General features: G+C 38.5%; 1 protein-coding gene across 4 annotated transcripts; it reads right to left on the bottom strand.

Annotated features, from left to right (window-relative positions):
* Positions 1-1007: 1007 nt before the first annotated feature.
* On the bottom strand, positions 1008-17734 carry BTLA (B and T lymphocyte associated). Of its 4 annotated transcripts, none has more exons than XM_020810100.3 (6): positions 16137-17734; positions 13023-13100; positions 11261-11602; positions 8981-9145; positions 8593-8639; positions 1008-6947 (listed from the first exon to the last, which is right to left on the bottom strand). In XM_020810100.3, the coding sequence occupies exons 1-6, from the start codon at positions 16204-16206 to the stop codon at positions 6639-6641; spliced, it is 1011 nt and encodes a 336-aa protein (XP_020665759.3). In that variant the 5' UTR covers positions 16207-17734; the 3' UTR covers positions 1008-6638. The 4 variants fall into 4 exon arrangements, with proteins under 4 accessions (XP_020665759.3, XP_020665768.3, XP_020665775.3 ...); XM_020810109.3 differs by having other exon boundaries at positions 8981-9118; XM_020810116.3 differs by lacking the exon at positions 13023-13100.
* Positions 17735-18928: the final 1194 nt, after the last annotated feature.

Below are 18928 nucleotides of genomic sequence, written 5' to 3'. Positions count from 1 at the left end.
AAAGTATAGTATTAAAAATAGAAGCAGGTGTAGTTTGTTTTTAATGTGGAGTGTTAGCTTTGACACATGGGGACAGTTTCCTGTCATGTGAAAATACCTTTTACTTATTTTTTTTTTACATTTGCTTTACCCTTTCAACAATTTTCAGATACTGATGATCTTGAAAATCAGTTCATGTAGCTTTCAGCTAAAGACGTATCAGTTAGGCTACATCATATGCAATGAAGTAGTTTTTTTCTTAAGTGACAAAACTAAGGAGCAAGATACCCATAATAAAAAAAACACACCCCAAAACAAAACCGCAAATCATTCCAACCACTCTGTGCGATGAAGACCGATGCCTTCATTCTACTTTCCTTCAGTCATTTTAAACTCACACATAATTAGAGCTCCACTGAGAGAAAGAGAAAGTGGGTGGTATGCTACCTCTGTCCTCTCCACACCTGTCCATGTCATCATCCCTATCACATTTCACAAGGCAAAAGTCAATGTCTTCACTGAGTAGCTTTTCTTACTTACATAGTTTTTCCACTGCAAAGTGACATTTGATACAGGGCATAGAGTCAATTCCTAAGAAGGTCTTCAAAGCATGAGATATTCAAAAGGCTTATGGGGGACAGGTGTGGTTTCAAACTGTTCCTCAGTCAGTAATTTGGAATTTATCACTCAACTCTTAAAAGACCACCAAGCACTCTGCATTCCCCTTTGCACTCTCCTTTGCCTTCATTTAAAAATTTTTATTTGATGAGAGGAAACAAGGAAAACAAACCTCCATCAGAGTTGGGATTAAAATTTAGTTCAACCATCAGGAACAGCCAATTTTAGCCAAACAAAGCCAAATCAATAGTTTTATCCGGTGGATGCTTTCTTCAGCATGTAGTGCTGCTTGGCTGGTGTCAAGCGTCCATGATGTTCAAGAACCCACATTGTTCTTCAGTTGGTGCTCTGACCAGCCATTCAAGAGAATCTTACAAAGTTCAGAAAAACAAAATCAGAAAAGGACTGTGTCACTTTCCAAATGCAGGAGCAGGTGATACCTTTATTAGACCACTAAACAGACAGTGAGCTTTCAATGATAATTCATCTTCTACAGGCAGTGCTCCAAGTAATTAACATTAGTAACTAACAATTCAACAACCTTAGATGTGCAGATGATACCACTCTGATGGCAGAAAGTGAGGAGGAATTAAGGAACCTTGTAATGAGGGTGAAAGAGGAGAGTGCAAAAAATGGTCTGAAGCTGAACATCAAAAAAACTAAGATCATGGCCACTGGTCCCATCACCTCCTGCAAAATAGAAGGGGAAGATATGGAGGCAGTGACAGATTTTACTTTCTTGGGCTCCATGATCACTGCAGATGGTGACAGCAGCCACGAAATTAAAAGATGCCTGCTTCTTGGGAGGAAAGCGATGACAAACCTCAACAGCATCTTAAAAAACAGAGACATCATCTTGCCGACAAAGGTCCGCATACTCAAAGCTATGTTTTTTTCTATAGTGATGTATGGAAGTAAGAGCTGGACCATAAAGAAGGCTGACCACCAAATAATTGATGCTTTTGAACTGTGGTACTGGAGGAAACTCTTGAGAGCCCTTGGAGTACAAGGAGAACAAACCTATCCATTTTGATGGAAATCAACCCTGAGTGCTCATTGAAAGGACGGATCCTGAAGCTGTGGCTCCAATACTTTGGCCATCTCATGAGAAGAGAAGACTTCCTGGAAAAGACCCTGATGTTAGGAAAGTGTGAAGGCAAGAGGAGAAAGGGACGACAGAGGACAAGATGGTTCGGCAGTGTCATCAAAGCTACCATCATGGCTTTGACCAGACTCCAGGGGGCCGTGGAAGACAGGAGGGCCTGGCGTGCTCTGGTTCATGGGGTCATGAAGAGTCAGACATGACTTAACGACTGAACAACAACAACAACAACAACAACAACCACTAACAATTTATTCACACGTTGTTTGCTGTGTTGTGGGAATCAAAGTGACCTTTGAAACAACTCTACCGAATATAAACAGAAGTCTTGTTAGATACCATCATTGCCCTGGTGTAGGGACCAACAAGCATTATCTTCAATATTGTCCTGTAGAGGAATGAACAATAATGCTGAAGGTATCCATGATGTCACTGTTGTCACTTATCTGACTGGGTTATCTCAAACTCATTAACATCATTGATGTTGAGACATAACAGTGGTTCCTTTGAAACTGCCAGTAACAAGATCTGGTAACGAGGCCATTAAAAATGGTTACTTGATTGTCCTACTTCAGATTGAAAGTAGAGACTTCATATTGAGCATTTGTCAAAAACTAAAACTACAAGAATGCAAGGATTTGAAGTCGGTGCTTGAGTCACAATCCCTCTGAATTTCTTTAAGAAAGTTAAAAATGATGATGAATATATAAATAATCCTCACAACCCTCTGTATCTAACATTTGGCAGCAACATTTATGATCCAATGGTGGTTAATGGGTGACAGAAAAATTTGAAACTAAATTATGAAATTCGTCCACTTGTCCTTTTTAAAATAAACAATGCTTTACCTATCATGCTGGAAAAATATAAACTCTGAGGGCAGAAGCAGATAATACAGATAACCTGTCATTAGAAGAGGTAATTCATTAACTGTGGGAAGTGCATTAGTGTCCAGCAGGACCTTCTCACAATATGCAAATTAGCTTGCTTTGTTTTGTGATTGGTCTTCCAGACACAAACATAGGATTCCTTTGAATCTCAAACATCAACATCTTCCTAAGTCCCATCTCTCCAATGCTTATTCAACTCCAACTGTGAGCTATCTGTGTAGCACCTGTTTCTGCCCTGAGTCAGGGCACCACAGACCTTCTACTGTAGACTGGAAAGTCATAAGAGAGATTGTTATTTTATTTATTTATTTATTTATTTGATTTATACCCCGCCTATCTGGACCGATGGACCACTGTTATTCTTTTAGATGATGACTCACCAGTGTTTTGTCTCCTGCCTGTCAACCCAAGCTCACAAATCTTTCACTTAGGGCCAAAAGAGTTAAGAGGGACAGTTTCTCAATTAGGATGTGACATCATTTCATCCCTCCAGAGATTTATCTTCAAAGTTGCCATGTTTGCAAAATCAATATGCAAACTGGTCCTCTTGTTTTTGCCTGATGACCAATCACCAAGCAAAACCAAACTAATTTGTAACTTGTGAAGCTGTAAAAGACATCTGAAGATAATCACACCTCTTTACTGCTTAAATCAGTTTTGTTTCTAAGTCCAAAGTTCTTTGTTTCATCTCTTTTGGACTTCACTATGGCCTAGAAGTTGCAGTGACTTCAACTTTAATGGCTAGCAGTCAACAATTAATTTGTGGGCATAAAGAACCCTTTAGAGGTAAATCATTATGGGTGGCCTAGAAATATATATTTTCCAGACAAAAACAGCCTTGCCCTACATTACACTTTCCTTTGTAATTATTTCCACCAAGAACTATGTCTGAACTCAGCTACATGAAATTTCACATCCTTTTGTTAACTGTGCAACCCATTCTTATCTATGCATAACACTCTTTCCTCTGCAGTAAGCTTGTTTTGTGGTACAATTCTGAAGCACTTCCTGTTTTTCTTACGTTTTTCATATCAAAGATGGAATGATGGATTCATTAAACCAACATTCTAGTTCTTTAAGTGTTTCTACCAAGAACCATGTGCCCTTTTGACTAAAAGTGTCATGAAATGCATACAAACTTTTCCATTTCATCTAAGTACCAAAATGTTTTAGCAATTGGTCAAACTAGTATCCTGTGTGTTAATGCCATTGCCACCAGGAATTATCAGAACTTTGAAAAGATTTTTGGAATATAGGTCCTCTAATTCACCAGCTAGTATGGCCGTAAATCATGGATTCTGCATGTTGTACTTAAAATGAAATGCCTTAATGGTTTTTCCTAACTGGGATTAAGCAGAAGGTGACAGGAGAGAGCTTATCCTGCAAAGGTAGAATTCATGGACCTTTATGGATAGCCTGGACTGCCAGAAAGATTAACAATTGTGTCCTAGAGCAAATCAGGCCTGAACTATATCTGGAGTAAAAAAAAATAATGAAACTGAAGCTCTCCTATCCTACTTTGACACACCATGAGAAGGCACGATTCACTGGAAGAGACAGTAATGATGGGAAAAGCAAAGGTAGAAGAAGGAAAAGAAGAAGACCAAATATGAGATGGATCGACTCTCAGTCTAAAGGAAGGCATAGGCTTCAGTCTACAAGAGCTGATCAGGGCTGTTGAGGGTAGGGCCTTTTGGGAGATCTTTAATTCATAGGATTGCCATACATTGGAGGCGACAACAAACTCTTTTTTTGCTATATCGCAGACGTGTCTGGTCCGCTATCCTGTTGCTCACTAAGACCAACAGGATATCTCTTGGGAACCCTAAAAGCAGAAGATGAGGACAATATTTTGTCCTTGGCAGGTAGTATTCAGTGACCTCTGACTTTGAAAAAATCAAATAGTTACCACAGGTAAGGATGCCTAAGAAATATGTTTGCTTATTTATTTATTGCATATTATTTTAGTATTATAATGTGAATGTCACTAATTTTGCACTTCTGAATCAATATCCTTTGACATCCATATTTGCTGAATGTTGCAGTGGATTTTTCCAATTGAAAAAATACATAGTAAGCAAACATAACAATGAACATATAGTCAAAATAATTATTAAATGCATCAAAATAGGGAAAATACTTGCAAAAGTGCATTTAAGAAACAAAGCTATGCATAAATACATGCACATTTCATTTAGGCACACTTTGGCAGTCCAACATTATTTGGAGGGACATAGTTGCCCACTTTGCTTTCTTGTATTCTTAGATATATTGTTCTCACAGCCAACTATAGTCTAGAACATTCCATATTATGGGGGATTCCTTGTGTGATTCTTAGTCCGTTATCCTCTTCACTTCTAACTCTGAATCACAGACTGTTATGCACACCCACCATGTTCCACGGGACAAATGGCATTTACAAATACAGATCTGGAAAGTTTGAGCTTTTCAAAGCTGTTTCAAAAGGATCCAGTAAACATGAGCTTGTGAGGGAGAGATTTCTCCATACAACAAAATGAGGAGAGATGCACTAAATGAAATACATACTATTTCATATACCTATACACATTTTATAGATGTGCCACTGAGAACTTTGTGCAATGCTTTCAATTCCATTCTAGATACCATAACATTCATGCAATTAGCAACTGTTTGCATTTTTAAAAAGCAAATCACAAGCTGAAAGGAGCTGATCAAGATCAGGGCTTTGTGAAGGATATAAAGACTCCAGTTCCTATCCCCATATTGCACTTCTAATCCAGGTTAGAGGCTGTGTGGAAAGCTTCCATTGCAAAGGTCACTTAGATCAGTAGACATCTCCATTTTAAACCTGGCATATAAACTATGCTGAGAGTTATCTGTAATTACAATGCATAGCGCACCACCCCTTTATCTGTCAATCCATAATTTATTATATACATATGTGTACTGTGTTTTCAATGCATTCCTAGCATAGGTAGCTAATTATTACACTCATCACAGTAGTCTAGGGATAGGGATCCTATGACCACTGGGATAAGTGGTCCCCAAACTTAGTCTAGAATTCTTCAGCATCATGTACCCTTTTTTTTTTACTTTAAAGAATCATTCTCCTCTCTTCACCTCTCCTCCACCACCATCCAGCCCTGACATTCAGTTCCTAATTTAAAATTGAAACACAAAAAAACATAACTAAAACATTTAAATTTAAATACATCATTTTTCACCACATGAAAAGCTCGTCAAACTGTACATTCCCTCGGTAACAGAGACAAAATACATTAAGTATGCATAATGTCAGGTCACTTCATAGTCTTGTGCCCTTGGAATGTGCTTATGCCCAGACTATGGGTGCAGATGCTCCAGGCTGGGAACCAGTCTACCAGATATTCTTGCACTAGAGTATCCTGCATTTTTGATCACTGCCCAGACTAGATAGGGCTTACGGAAACTGGAGTCTGATGAGATTGGAGGGGCACTTGTTCTTTATTCTTACTCCCACTTTCATTTTTGTTCATAATTTTGCTATTCTCCTACCTCTTGTTTGAATGGCTTAGAATGCAATTCATTCATAACCAGTGAAGCCAAATGAATGAAAGGTCTATCCACTTGTTTTTAAGAATTTAGAAAATTTATACATTCATTCTGTACACTGAGAATCTCCCAAGCCTTTGTAGTGAACTCGAATAACACACAAAAATGACAGAAACTGCAATTTACAATTACAGTTCAGAATTGCAGTTCACCAATTCTTTTTTGTTGTAAGTGTATCTGTTGCAGATGAAGGATTCATCTGTTGTTCAAAGGATTTAAATAAATGGGAATAAGACTGCTTATGGAATCAAAAGTCCTGTAGTTTGATGTGGGAACCAGAGCCTGCCTTGAAATGTATGAGATTCAAGAGATTTATTTTTAACAATCAATAGTTACATCAGAAAAATAAATACTGGCATAAACCAATTGCAAGGTAATTATAGAGTGAACAACGATTGGAGTGATGCTTGTCAGAAATTTGGTTCGTGTACAGTGGAAAACCTAATATGATGCTAATAAAAATGAGTTGTTTGCATTTAGTTTTTCACCACAATGGAGGCATATTCAATAAACTCATTTTCCAGGGAGGGTTCACTGCTCTGAAAAGGATCTCCATGGTTCAGTGTTGCATAAACAAGGGCCTCCTGGTTTGCAGGTGAGAAGTGGTTGGTGATTGATCGACTAGGCATAGTTTTTGCTACTGTTTTCCTGGCCTTTCTGAAGTGACTCTGATTGCCATAGACAACATTGCCTTCTGGATATAGTAGTGAAGGAGGTGTAGGTCCCTGAACAAAAATCTGCGTGGTGGTATCATTGCAGCATTGGGGATCATTCTGGTTATAGACCTGTGTAAAAACACAGACACACAATGGGTGAACTTCAGCTGGTGGCAATGGGGAAGGTGGTTAGGATGCTGGACTGAAGGTTAGGTGATCCCAGTTCAAGACAATACTGACCTATGAAATTCACTGCTGAACCTTAGGCCAGTCACTCACACACAGGTTGACTTGCTTTAAAGCACTAATGCAAGGTCAGTGGGGGGGGGGAAGAGTCATGTACACTGCTCACTAGTTGTTTTTAATTAATAAATAAGTACTAGTAAGGAGCAACTAAGAGAAATAACTCTATATCCGGAGGGGCTGGCACTATGGCTATCAAGTGAGATATTGGCTTTTAACATCTCATAAAAACGCAAGACATTTCTTTTTTATCTGAAAGCCCAGGAGAACATCTAAAAGATCTGGATAAAAAGAAATGCTAGGTATGGAATAAACACAGTGTGTTCATTCCACACAGGGCCAAGATGGACATAAAAGTATTTGTTTGTGGCCCATATATGGCAGATTTGTAAGTAAATAACCAGTGGTACCAGGAGAAATAGTAAAATGAGTGAGGGGGTGTAAACATTTGGCATGATCCTGATTCAGGCCAGTCCCTATTTCCACATACACATGGCCTGCTATTTAAAAAGGAGGAGGAGGAGGAAGAAGAAGATTTCAGTTATGGTGTTGGGGGAGAGCTTTACAGATGCCCTGGACCACGAGAAAGGTGAACAAGTGGGTCCTAGAGCAAATCAAGCCTGAACTCTGGTAGAAAAATGATGAAACTGATGGAGTTTTTTGCACCCTTATATTCTGCCTTTAAGCAGATTTGGCTAGGAAGAACCTTTCTGGGTGGGATGACTATCAATCAGTCGAGCACTAACCGATCATTACTTCCTTGTCTCTTAATTCAAAGAGAGTCCTACATCTCTGGCTCAGTGCTTTTTCCCTCTCTAGGGTTTGAAGTCTATTGCTGAGAGTAGTCACAGTTGTTCATTTGCAATAAGTAATGAAGCCTTTTATATTCTTCCTCCTGCTAATGTCTCAGAGTGGGTTTTTGAGACTATAAGAGCCAGTTGATGAGAAGAAGGGTTGGACTAATCCAGGGAATTACTTTGTGAATCCCTGTACTTCTGCTCTGCAGAAGAATTAAATTTTAGAGAAATTTAATGAAAAATTCAAAATCTCCAACAGATACTGAGGTTGTCCTACTTTGAGGGGCACATTATGAGAAGGTATGATTATCTGGAAAAGACAATAATGCTGGGAAAGGTTGAAGGCAGCAAGAAATAAAAATCTAAAAATCCAATAATGTTATTGTTGGAATGGGATGTTAAAAGAAAACTTTCAAAATACCATTAGTTTTTCTTTGAAGACATCTAAAACCAAATATCTTATCATTTGCAGCCCCGCTACTTCCTATTTATTTCTTCTGAAAGTCAGCAACATGTATAGCTGGATAGTGTGTGTGTGTGTGTGTGGGGGGATATAACAGGAAACTTTAGATTTTAAAATGCTAACCCCTGTGGACTAGGATAGTTTCATGCACCTACTTGTCTGTGGATGGTGGCATTTTGGCTACATAAGCAATGTAAGACTAATTAATAAATGTCAAAACATTGAACTAAAAAATCAATAACTAAAGGGATACATCAATAAATGAACCTACCACATTCATTTCAATCTGTGAGGTTGTTGAAGATTTTTTGTCTTTCTCTGGAAAGGAAAAATATAGCAAATTGATGCAACAACTTTCCATGGAAGCCATACAAACACAAATACAACTCTGGGAATACTCCATCTTATAACATTGGGATCATGTACATTGTATTAGTAGGCTAAACTGTCCTGATTAAACAAAGAGGGGCAGGCATAGTGTATTTGAAACGAATAAATTTTATCTAAGACAGTGAGTTTCATAAGCATTGCATAAATAAAGTTGTGAGCAGTCATGACAGCATTGTTGGAAATATTGGAAGGTACTCTGAACAGCAAGCACGTCAAAGAACTGAGTATTTCTGCCCATGGGAAACTGAAGACAGGAATAAAGAATTCACCTTGATGCCTGCGCGTGGAATAAAGGATGAAGCACCAAAAAATGAGAAGACCCATTGCTCCCAGGGATGACAGGGTATAAATAGTTAGCATCTTGCTCTTTTCAGCTTCTCCGTGTTCTTTAGTAGTATTTTTTTCATCTTCAAATAATGTACAGTTATTGAGATCTATACAGACAGTACATTCAAAAGTCAATACTCATTGCAATAATAGCATGTTTGAAATGAAAAAGAGAAAGGAAAGCACAGGCAAGAATAACATCAGAATGGACTCTAAAATACTTTGCAGCCTCAGTTTCAATGCAAACTTCCAGAGATACAATGGGAGGGGGGAGGAGACTAGATTTTGTTGGAGAAACCCTAAATTATTCTGAGGGGCAACAGTCCTCCCTATGCTGTTTTCCTGACTAGCAGTGCAGTCCTGGAGTCTCTGGTTCACTTTGAAGAGAAGGACAGCACACAGGAGCGATAAAAATCAATTATTATTTTTTTTAAAAAATCGAATTTATTTAAATCACAATTTAAATTTTAAAATTGATTTTTTGATTTAAATAGTCAAAAGTCAGATTTTTTTAAAAAAATTAAATCACGATTTACATTGTTTGATTTATATCAAATTCACCCTGACAGCACATAATTGAAAATTATAACAATAAAAATCTTATCTCAGAGATATGATGGGTGTAAATATTTTACAAGAGGCAGAATCCTTCCCTGTTTGTTGTGCTCAGAGATGTACTGGCAGAGGGGGCTGCTGGCTAAGATTTTCCACCAAAGGAGCCAGAGAAGAGGGAAGGTGGGTAAGTGAGGACCTGAGGCATGCCAGGGCTATACTAGTTCCAGACTAGTGACACACCAACTATGTCAGCACAAGATTAAACCAGGGTGAGCATTGCCTTGGGTTGGGAAGGGTTTGGATTTAGCATAACTTGAGACCACTTAGTTTTAATTTAGATGGCCCAGCCATCTTGGTGAGCAAGGACTATAGTCTAAAATAAAATGGCTTCCCCAAGCTATCATAAGACCCTCAGTGCCTTAAGCCAATTTATACTCTGAAGCTGCTTTTAGAATTTTTAATAGAAAATCACCAATAGGTCTAATTTTCAGCAAACAGAAACTACAGAAGGAACTAGTAGTTTGGCAGGAGATTATTTTTGAAAGGAAAATGTACACTGCACTGTTGTCTCAGTCTATGTAAGAAGGATATGACAATTTTTCCCCTTTAAAATGTATTCTGAGTATAGCATTCAATAAAACATCTAATATCACATCTACTTTGACCTTTAAAGAACCGCAATGAACAAGCCATTTTGAGTTGGGTTTCAGTAACAATTGCACAGTGTTATCTTTGCTTGTTTTGTGTTTCTAGTCTCCAATCATATCATCTGTTGTTATTGCATAGGCCACTTCTCAAACTTTAAGATTAAGTTCTGATAACTTTGACTCTTCCATTCAATTTGCAAATAAAGAAGTTCAAATATCAGTTTGAGTCATTTGAAAATTGTCTCACATGTAATCTGGCACTCATGACAGGTTTCACTTCAGTTCACCGTTATACTGTTAGACAGATAGTTACACCTCACCTTTCAGGTGGTTTAATGTGTTCCTAAATAAAGGAAGCTTAATGTTGAGCTAGTTTCATTTGTTGCAAATAAGGAAGCTATTATATTTTTCAACATATGTTCTGAGCACCAGTGTACAATGTATCCAAAAGGAAGAAAACCTAAATCCATTTACTTGTTTAGGACAGAACAGGCTATAGGAGCAGAGGGCAGAATTGCACTAACAATTGTGGAGCACAGCTGATGTACAGGCAGAGTGCTCTGATCAAACATTCTCTGATTTACAGTTAGAACAACCTGTTCAAAACAATGTTCCTTGTACAACTGATGGGAAAAGGGAACCCATACGCAAGAGGCTGTTCCAAACACAGATACAACAAAAACAGGATTTTGGCCAGAACAACCACATTACATCTAGTTGTGAACAAAATTTGATTTAGAAATGTACATGAATTCCAAAGAGAAATTTGATTGCATTGTTGTGGATGGTGATAATATAGATTTTTTTTTCTGCCTAAACAACAAAAACAAATGACCATGATAGTCATGGGCAGACTGACTGAATCACCAACACTCTTATCTTCTTATTTTTGCACACTATATGTAACTATAGCTGTTTCTGAAATACATTACTAAAATATGTTGCTGACAGGATGAACATCAGCTGAGCTTGGTGAGCTGAAGGTTGGCTATCACTGTGTGTTTTTCGTAACATGCTTACCTTGAACAATGACTTCTGTTGTATAGCCTGGAATTTTGTCTTCCCCCACACTGGCCTCACAACGATAAAGTCCACTGTCATTCTTATTAACCGATGGAAAATTCAAAGTCTTCGAGAATACATTAAAATTGTTTTCATTGGTCCATGAAACTGTGTGCCTTTCTCCATGGGGTAAGGCAAAAAATGTCTTATTCTCTTTGCTGTACCTGTACCAATGCACTAGAGGCTTTTCTTGGCAGTACATCACTGGACACTCTATAGTAACTGAGTCGCCAGAACATGCATAATACTTGGTGCCCCGTGGGACAGAAATACAAATAGTGCAGTTCTCTTTTTTGTCAGCTGAAAGAGAACAGTAGGGCAAAAAGTATGGTTATACTGTACACAATACACATTTCAGCAGTATCGTTGTTTTATGAGATGGTGAAGTGGATAATATCTTAGAGTAGCCTCAGGAGACCTCAATTCAAATGCTCACTTGAATTGAAAATTCACTGTCTCTGTGTGCGTGGCAACAGTAAACCAGGTGATGAACATTTTGTATGTCTTCCAAACTTTATCGGGATCAACATAAGTTTGAAGTGATTTGACAACAGGTAACAACAACCATGGCTTCATAATATTAAGATGTGGTCTCTTCCTCCTCCTCCTCCTCCTCCTCCTCCTCTTCCTCTCACTTCAGCCATTTTAACACTGCATGCAATACTTATGTATAATATGTAACATGCATAATATGTAACATGAAAGAGTTCAACTTTCTGAAAAGTTCATTTAAAGGGTAGGAGTGGAGGGAATGGTAGTAAAATAACGGCTGCTTATAGAGCTTGATGTTAGAGGATTTATGGTGACCTTTTTCAGGGTTTTCTACAAATGGAGCACTCAGAAGTAATTTGCCAGTCCCTTCTACTGGTGGCATCTTAGGGCTGTGCTGTTTGCCCAAGGGTACTCAGGCTGGGGTGCATGGTGGGGATTTGAACTCCATCTGGCTCTGCAGTCAGATACCTAACTCACTGAGCTATCTAACCAGCTGTAAGCAGCCATGCATTTTTCACAAAAGAAGCATACATTTCATGCTTGGATTCGTGAAGGTAAGAGTTATCTCTTCTATCAGGACTTCTCGGGTTCTAAGGAGTTAGAAGTTACACCCTGGAAACAGCTTGCTTGATCCTGATTCTGGGAAAGTTGTTCTCACCTGGCCACTTCCTATTCATTATGCACATTCGGTCAACTCACTCAGCGGTACTAATTTTTCCTCTTCCAGTCTGCGGACAGGCAAATTTAAAATTAAAAGAGGAAATATTTTTAAGGTTCTCAAGAGCCATGCACCAAGGGTCTTTTGAGGTCTCACTCTAGGGTTTGGAAGGCCACATGGACCAAGCCCTCTGCAATGTGGCACCCTTCAAATGTATTGAGAATACAGGTCCCATCACTCTGAAACTGAAGTATTTAAGTTAAAAATTTAAAACTTTTAAAATACAGCAATCTATGGTTTGGGGGCTACTTTATTAATGCTTTGATATAAGACATTTTAAGTTCATTGAAAAATAAAATGTTTCAAACAAATAAATAATATTACAAGAAACATGAGTTCTATTTTCTTTACTGTATATCTTCATGGTGACTGTATTAAAATAAGGAGGTGAGATAGATTAAAATAAGGAGGTGAGAAATATATACCAAGTTATATATTTTCTTGGTATTTTTCAGACACATTTCCCTCCTCTGCATGGCACAATGCCCACTCTAAGCACTTGAACTGTACCAGCAGAACTCTTCTTTTCTGTAATACATAGTTTGGCTTCTTTTTTCTGAATGAAGGGATCAATCTCAAATAACTGATCTGCAAAAATGAGAAAATATGTGTTTAACCGCCTTCATTTTGAAATAAAGTGAATAAGATTCTTTACCAGATGACTGCTTCAAAGAATATTTAAGAATGTTTATATTTAAATTGTTAGAAGCTGCTGTCTTTTCTCTCTAATGCAATGACAGTTCCATTTTTCCTTCCCGCTTGACTCAGGGAAAGCTGTACTGTTGCTGCTGAACCTATCTGGATTCAGTAATAATCACGGTGAAGACCAGTAAACTGAAACATGTGATCTAGTTTGACCTTCTGAGAACTGAAATGAACAAGCAGTTTTGGGATGGGTTATAACAGAGAATGTGAGATGGTTTCCATGTCTGAGGCATGGATGTTCAACCACTTCAGGGTGGGACTTGTTCACTTTGAGGACTAGCGTCACAGTTTGGGCTTGCTGTTTGGTCTAGCTTCATGTCTGGAGACCCAGGTCACTTTGGTTGGAAGAGGAAGTTTTTCACAGCTTTGGCTGATTCACTATTCCTGGACAGAGACAGTAGCCAACATGGTCTAATGGCAACCTAATCTCCTGCTTAGATTACTACAAGATGATACATTTTAGATGTCTTTTAAGATGAGTTGGAAACTTTTATTACTGCAGAGTTTGGTTGCCACAGTTTTAACAAATACAGTCAAGTTTACTCATATCATACTAATTTAAACACACACAAATCAAATGCCTGTTTGCATCTAATTCTGAATTAAAGGTACTGTGGCTTAAATCTGAAGCTTAAAATAGCTTGGGATCCTATGGCATTCTGGCATGGTTTGGGAGTAGCTCTGTAGCGGACAAAAAAGCTCTACAGAGAACCATTAAAATTGCCCAGAATATCATCGGGCTCCAGCTACCAACCCTGGATGACATCTTCACATCCCGCTGTCTAAGGAAATCACATAGCATCCTGAGAGACTCTTCCCATCCTGCTTATAACTTTTTTGAACTGTTGCCGTCTGGCAGAAGATATAGAACAATTCAGACTCGGACCACACGTTTTCTGAATAGTTTTTATCCCAGAGCTATAATTGCACTTAATAATGAGCTTAAAGACCACCAGTAGTGAATAGTTAGTTGGACTGTGTTACTTGGCCTGCGGTGTAGATGTTTGTATTTTTAGTGGGGACTTTTAGTAGGTGGGGAGTGTTTGGGGAATTTTATGTGTGTGCATGTGTCTGGTCTCTGGGTGTCTGTGAATTTCATTGTATGGGTATACTGTGTATACACTTACAATGACAATCAATCAATCAATCAATCAATCAATCAATCAATCAATCAATCAATCAATCAATCAATCAATAAAAATAGCTGAAGGATCCTTTTTTCCTGTATCCAAGGCCCTGTGTCTTAAGATGCTCGACAGTGCCTTCCTTGGATGTAGAATATGAGATATGAACAAAGAAGGCATTTTTTGTGATGGTGTCATAAGCATGGAACAATATCTTCCCTAAAGAAGTATATCTGGCACCAACATTACAGTCTTTTCAATGTCAGGATAAGATTTTCAATTTTCCAAGGGATTTTAAACAATACTCTTGCCTCTGCCACTCTTCACATTTTAAACTATATTCCTGCCTCTTGCTTGCTATAATAATTACTGACATGTGACCATATTACATTTCTATACACATGGCTAATTTTCTTTATTGCACAATAGCCTAGAACCCCTCTACATGTATGGTGGTTTAATTTTGGACAGTCTTGTTGCATAAAATGATGTCACTGGCAATAGTTGAGGAGTTCCTGCTTTGATTCTAGGGCCCACACAACTCATGTACAATCAGTCTCATTGCATGCATGAATTGTCTCTGCCACCACTAGTGAACTATTTTCCCTTATACTGCCATACTTTTCGCAACAGGATTCCGGCCGTTCAGAGTAAATATATACCAACTAGAGATGGGGGTATTTGTATACGAATATCCCTGCATAGCTGGACCTAATGAGGGACCAGCCCCTGAGACCAGACCGTTCACTCACACATCTTGCGGCAGCACTGATCCCACTTGTCCTTCCAATGAGGCCTGGAGGTTTGCTGTCTTCCTACTTCCCTCCCCCCACAACCTCACCCATGAGTGTCTCCTGACAATGACAGGCGAAAAGCGGCATGTTGAAATGCCAGTACTGCAGCAATGGCTCAAATTGCTCTGTGACATAATTTTACCAATGTATCAATGTGCCAGCCATGAGAAATAAGATAACAATATATTCGCAAAGGCTTTCACGACCGGGATCTAATGGTTGTTGTGGGTTTTTCAGGCTCTTTGGCCGTGTTCTGAAGGTTATTCTTCAGAACGTTTCACCAGTCTCTGTGGCCAGCATCTTCAGAGGACAGCACTGCACCGATCCTAGTACACAAATATTTTACCAAGACATTTAGCTCCAACTTTCTTTCATAGAAGTTTAAAATAATTCAGTAGTACTTTATTTGATGTAGATACATAAAGAATGGCACTTTTTGACAACCAGACAACCTTAGAACAAATCCTGAAGAAAGAACAAGAAAACTTGCTCATAAATAGGTTTTCATTAAATACATGTGTTGATAGATAGATAGATAGATAGATAGATAGATAGATAGATAGATAGATAGATAGATAGATAGATAGATAGATAGATAGATAGATAGATAGATAGATAGATAGATAGATAGATAGATAGATAGATAGATAGATAGATAGATAGATAGATAGATAGATAGATAGATATCTTAAGGGAACTAAATCTCTCTAGAAGCCACACTTCTTTCCATAGAAACTTTTGCAACAATTAGCAGATGCTGAAACAGCATTTTCTCTGTACTCCAATGGTCTTTTCCCCCCTTTTTTCAGGACTTTTTTTGTTACATATTTAAAGTCTGGATTCGGTCTTAAACTAAGTCCCATTTCTCCCTGTATTGGTTAATCTAATAAAAGCCCCAGTTTAGAGCCATGTCTTGTCACTGGTGCAATACCTAGAGAACCCTTTAATTCACACTTCATTGTTTTCCTGATAAATAAGGTTATTTCATCAAAGTATCTTACCACTTGCCCATGGCTCGTCCACCATCAGCATCAAAAGGAGAAACTGCAGAGCAAATCTGCCTGTGTTCATGGCCTGGAGATGTTTTCACTTCATGGTTTTCACCAAATGAAAATCAATTCTGTTGGGATGGAATTATTCTCTTGGCATGTTACCTTCCTCCATCGACTTGCAATGGTTCGTGATGAGAAGTTTCTGTCATCTCGAGAGAGTGAAGAAGAGAGGAGATGAGTGGCAGTGGGTGGAAGAGAGCTGTGTCACAGAGGAAATCAGATTTGTTCCTCAGAGGCCTTCCTGCAATAGTGTTGCCCGAAAGTCAAAAGTACACACTTCTCCTCATGCTCAAAACCAAAACGGAAGTAATCTTTTTCATTTTTATATCTCTTGTACTATATAAGACTTGCTGAATTTGCTTAAATGAGAAGAGTAGAAGGTTTGCTGTCTTTTCATTAAAAAGTGTAACATTATTACAAAGAATTGTTGCAACATATTGTTTGGGGCATTTACAGCTTTTTTTCCCCTAATAGCTAACTTCCAGATCACAAGACTGTACTAAACTGTAACCAAAACAAGAAGAGAAACAAGAGGGAATGTTTGTTGGAAGAACCCTCATCAACATACACATACAAAAAAAAATGTTGAAATGTTAAAAGGACATTTCTCCTCCTCCTCCCCCTCCAATAAAAAACTAAACCCAAAACTGTACAGTGAGAGCTGACTATGCTTTTTGGCCACAGACACTAGCCAATTGTCAAGATTGTGGCTGGGTCAGAGAGGTCCACTCTAACCACTAAACTATATCACCCAGACTTTTCCTGTGAGGGTAAATTCCAGGAGGGCCAGTTGTGCTGATGGCTGGAGGAAATCTCCCTGTTAATTTCCTCTTCGGCAACACTTTGAGTTACTCTGGCAATCAGTGCATCAGGGACTTACCAAAAATCCACAAGGTTGAGTGTTTTAGCATGTATGCCAGCCCTGCCAGGTAGGGATACCAAAATATCCACAATTAAGTATCCAGTGAATGATCAAGGCAAAGCCCTTCTCTAGTACCAACAATCTTCTTTTCCCGAAATAACCAAACTGCTGTAATATTTTAGTATTTTATTAAAAAGATTCCAAAAAGAAAACAAAAAGAATAAAGGTGCAGACAATTTCAAAAGGTAGTTTCAAAAGTCCCCAAAACAGTTAAAAAAAGAAAGAAAAAAGAAAAAAAAAGGGTAATGCAAGTATATTCAAAAAGGACTTAAGCCAAGAGCAATTCAGAACAGTCCCCACAAGAAAATAAGAAAGCTTATGATTATAAGAGAATACTCACAATTAGAGATGGGGACAAATATAAAAACGGATCGGCTTTTTCGGCAAAAACAGCCAATTTGTTAAATATCCGTCCCTTCATATTTGTGGGTTCCGGAGACCCCCACAAATACGAAGGGATGAATATTTGACTGTTTTTATTTGTCCTTCATATTACCTAAAACAAAAAACGAAACACACACACACACACACACAAAACCACAACATTCTGCCTACCGGCCACTGGTCAGCAGATTGGCGGCTGATAGGTAGCCAGCCACCCCCACAGCCCACCACCTCACCCCCTTCCTCTCCCTTCCATAGCCCCCACCCCACACCCATCAACACCTCCTTACTTAATCACGGCTGCTGAGTTCTCCATCTAGCCTCCCAGCCACTGCATGTAAAAAGGGAGACTGGCTGCCCTTTGCAAAGATGGTGGCTGCAGCTTCATTTAGGGTAGGGAACCTACAGCTGCCATCTTTGCAAAGAGCAGGCTGGATTCCCTTAATGCAGGCTATACAGAGTATAAATCAGGTAGCAAAGCAGCAGGTTAGTATAGCAATTTCCTAGACAGACTAGGCTAAACTAAGCAAACTCTTTCCATTGTTCCACTTTCTAGACCCTTTGAGCAGAAGCATTAAATCGCCCTGAATTTTTTTTAAAAAAAGGGAGAGTAACTTCTCCAAAGTAACTTCACTCTCTCCCTTCCCTTTCTCTTCAGCTGAAACAAATTTTGTTAATTAGCTCATAGCATGAGTGAATTATGGTCCTGGAAATTCTTTCTCAAAGGAAATAACGCAGAGATGGCAAAGCCTTGCAATTAACTGGCAATTCCCTCTCCCCTTGCCTGGTCATCTCAGGCACAAACTAGCAGGCCTGTATTTCAAAGAGCTACTGAAACCATTATCCCTCTGTTTTCAGTGTGATCCTTCCAAACCAATAAAGTTTTAACTTAGTATATTCCTGTAGTTTCTTTTTAATATTACTTTTTAATTTATTATAATTATGTTCTTTTATTTTTTGAGTATCTTTTACTAAATCTATACGTAAATATTTAACCAATTTACATATCTTAAAATCATATTTATCAACAAACTTTTCTTGTTCTAGTTTATTATGATTAAACAACATTATTTCAGATTTTTGCCAACTTACACATAATCCACTTATTTTTCTAAATTTGTCTAAATGAATTTTAACTCTGTTTATACTTTCTAATTGGTTTTTCACTGTCAATAGGGAATCGTCAGCAAATAAATTAATGGTTGTTCTGGGTTTTTCGGGCTCTTTGGCCGTGTTCTGGAGGTTGTCCTTCCTAACGTTTCGCCAGTCTCTGTGGCCGGCATCTTCAGAGGACTGCAGGTTGCTGTCCTCTGAAGATGCTGGCCACAGAGACTGGCGAAACGTTAGGAAGAACAACCTTCAGAACATGGCCAAAGAGCCCGAAAAACCCAGAACAACCATTAGATCCTGGCCATGAAAGCCTTCGCGAATAAAA

The sequence above is a fragment of the Pogona vitticeps genome, chromosome 3, assembly GCF_051106095.1.
Source record: "Pogona vitticeps strain Pit_001003342236 chromosome 3, PviZW2.1, whole genome shotgun sequence".
Lineage (NCBI taxonomy): Eukaryota > Metazoa > Chordata > Lepidosauria > Squamata > Agamidae > Pogona > Pogona vitticeps.
This window is presented reverse-complemented; position numbering and strand designations above follow the sequence as displayed.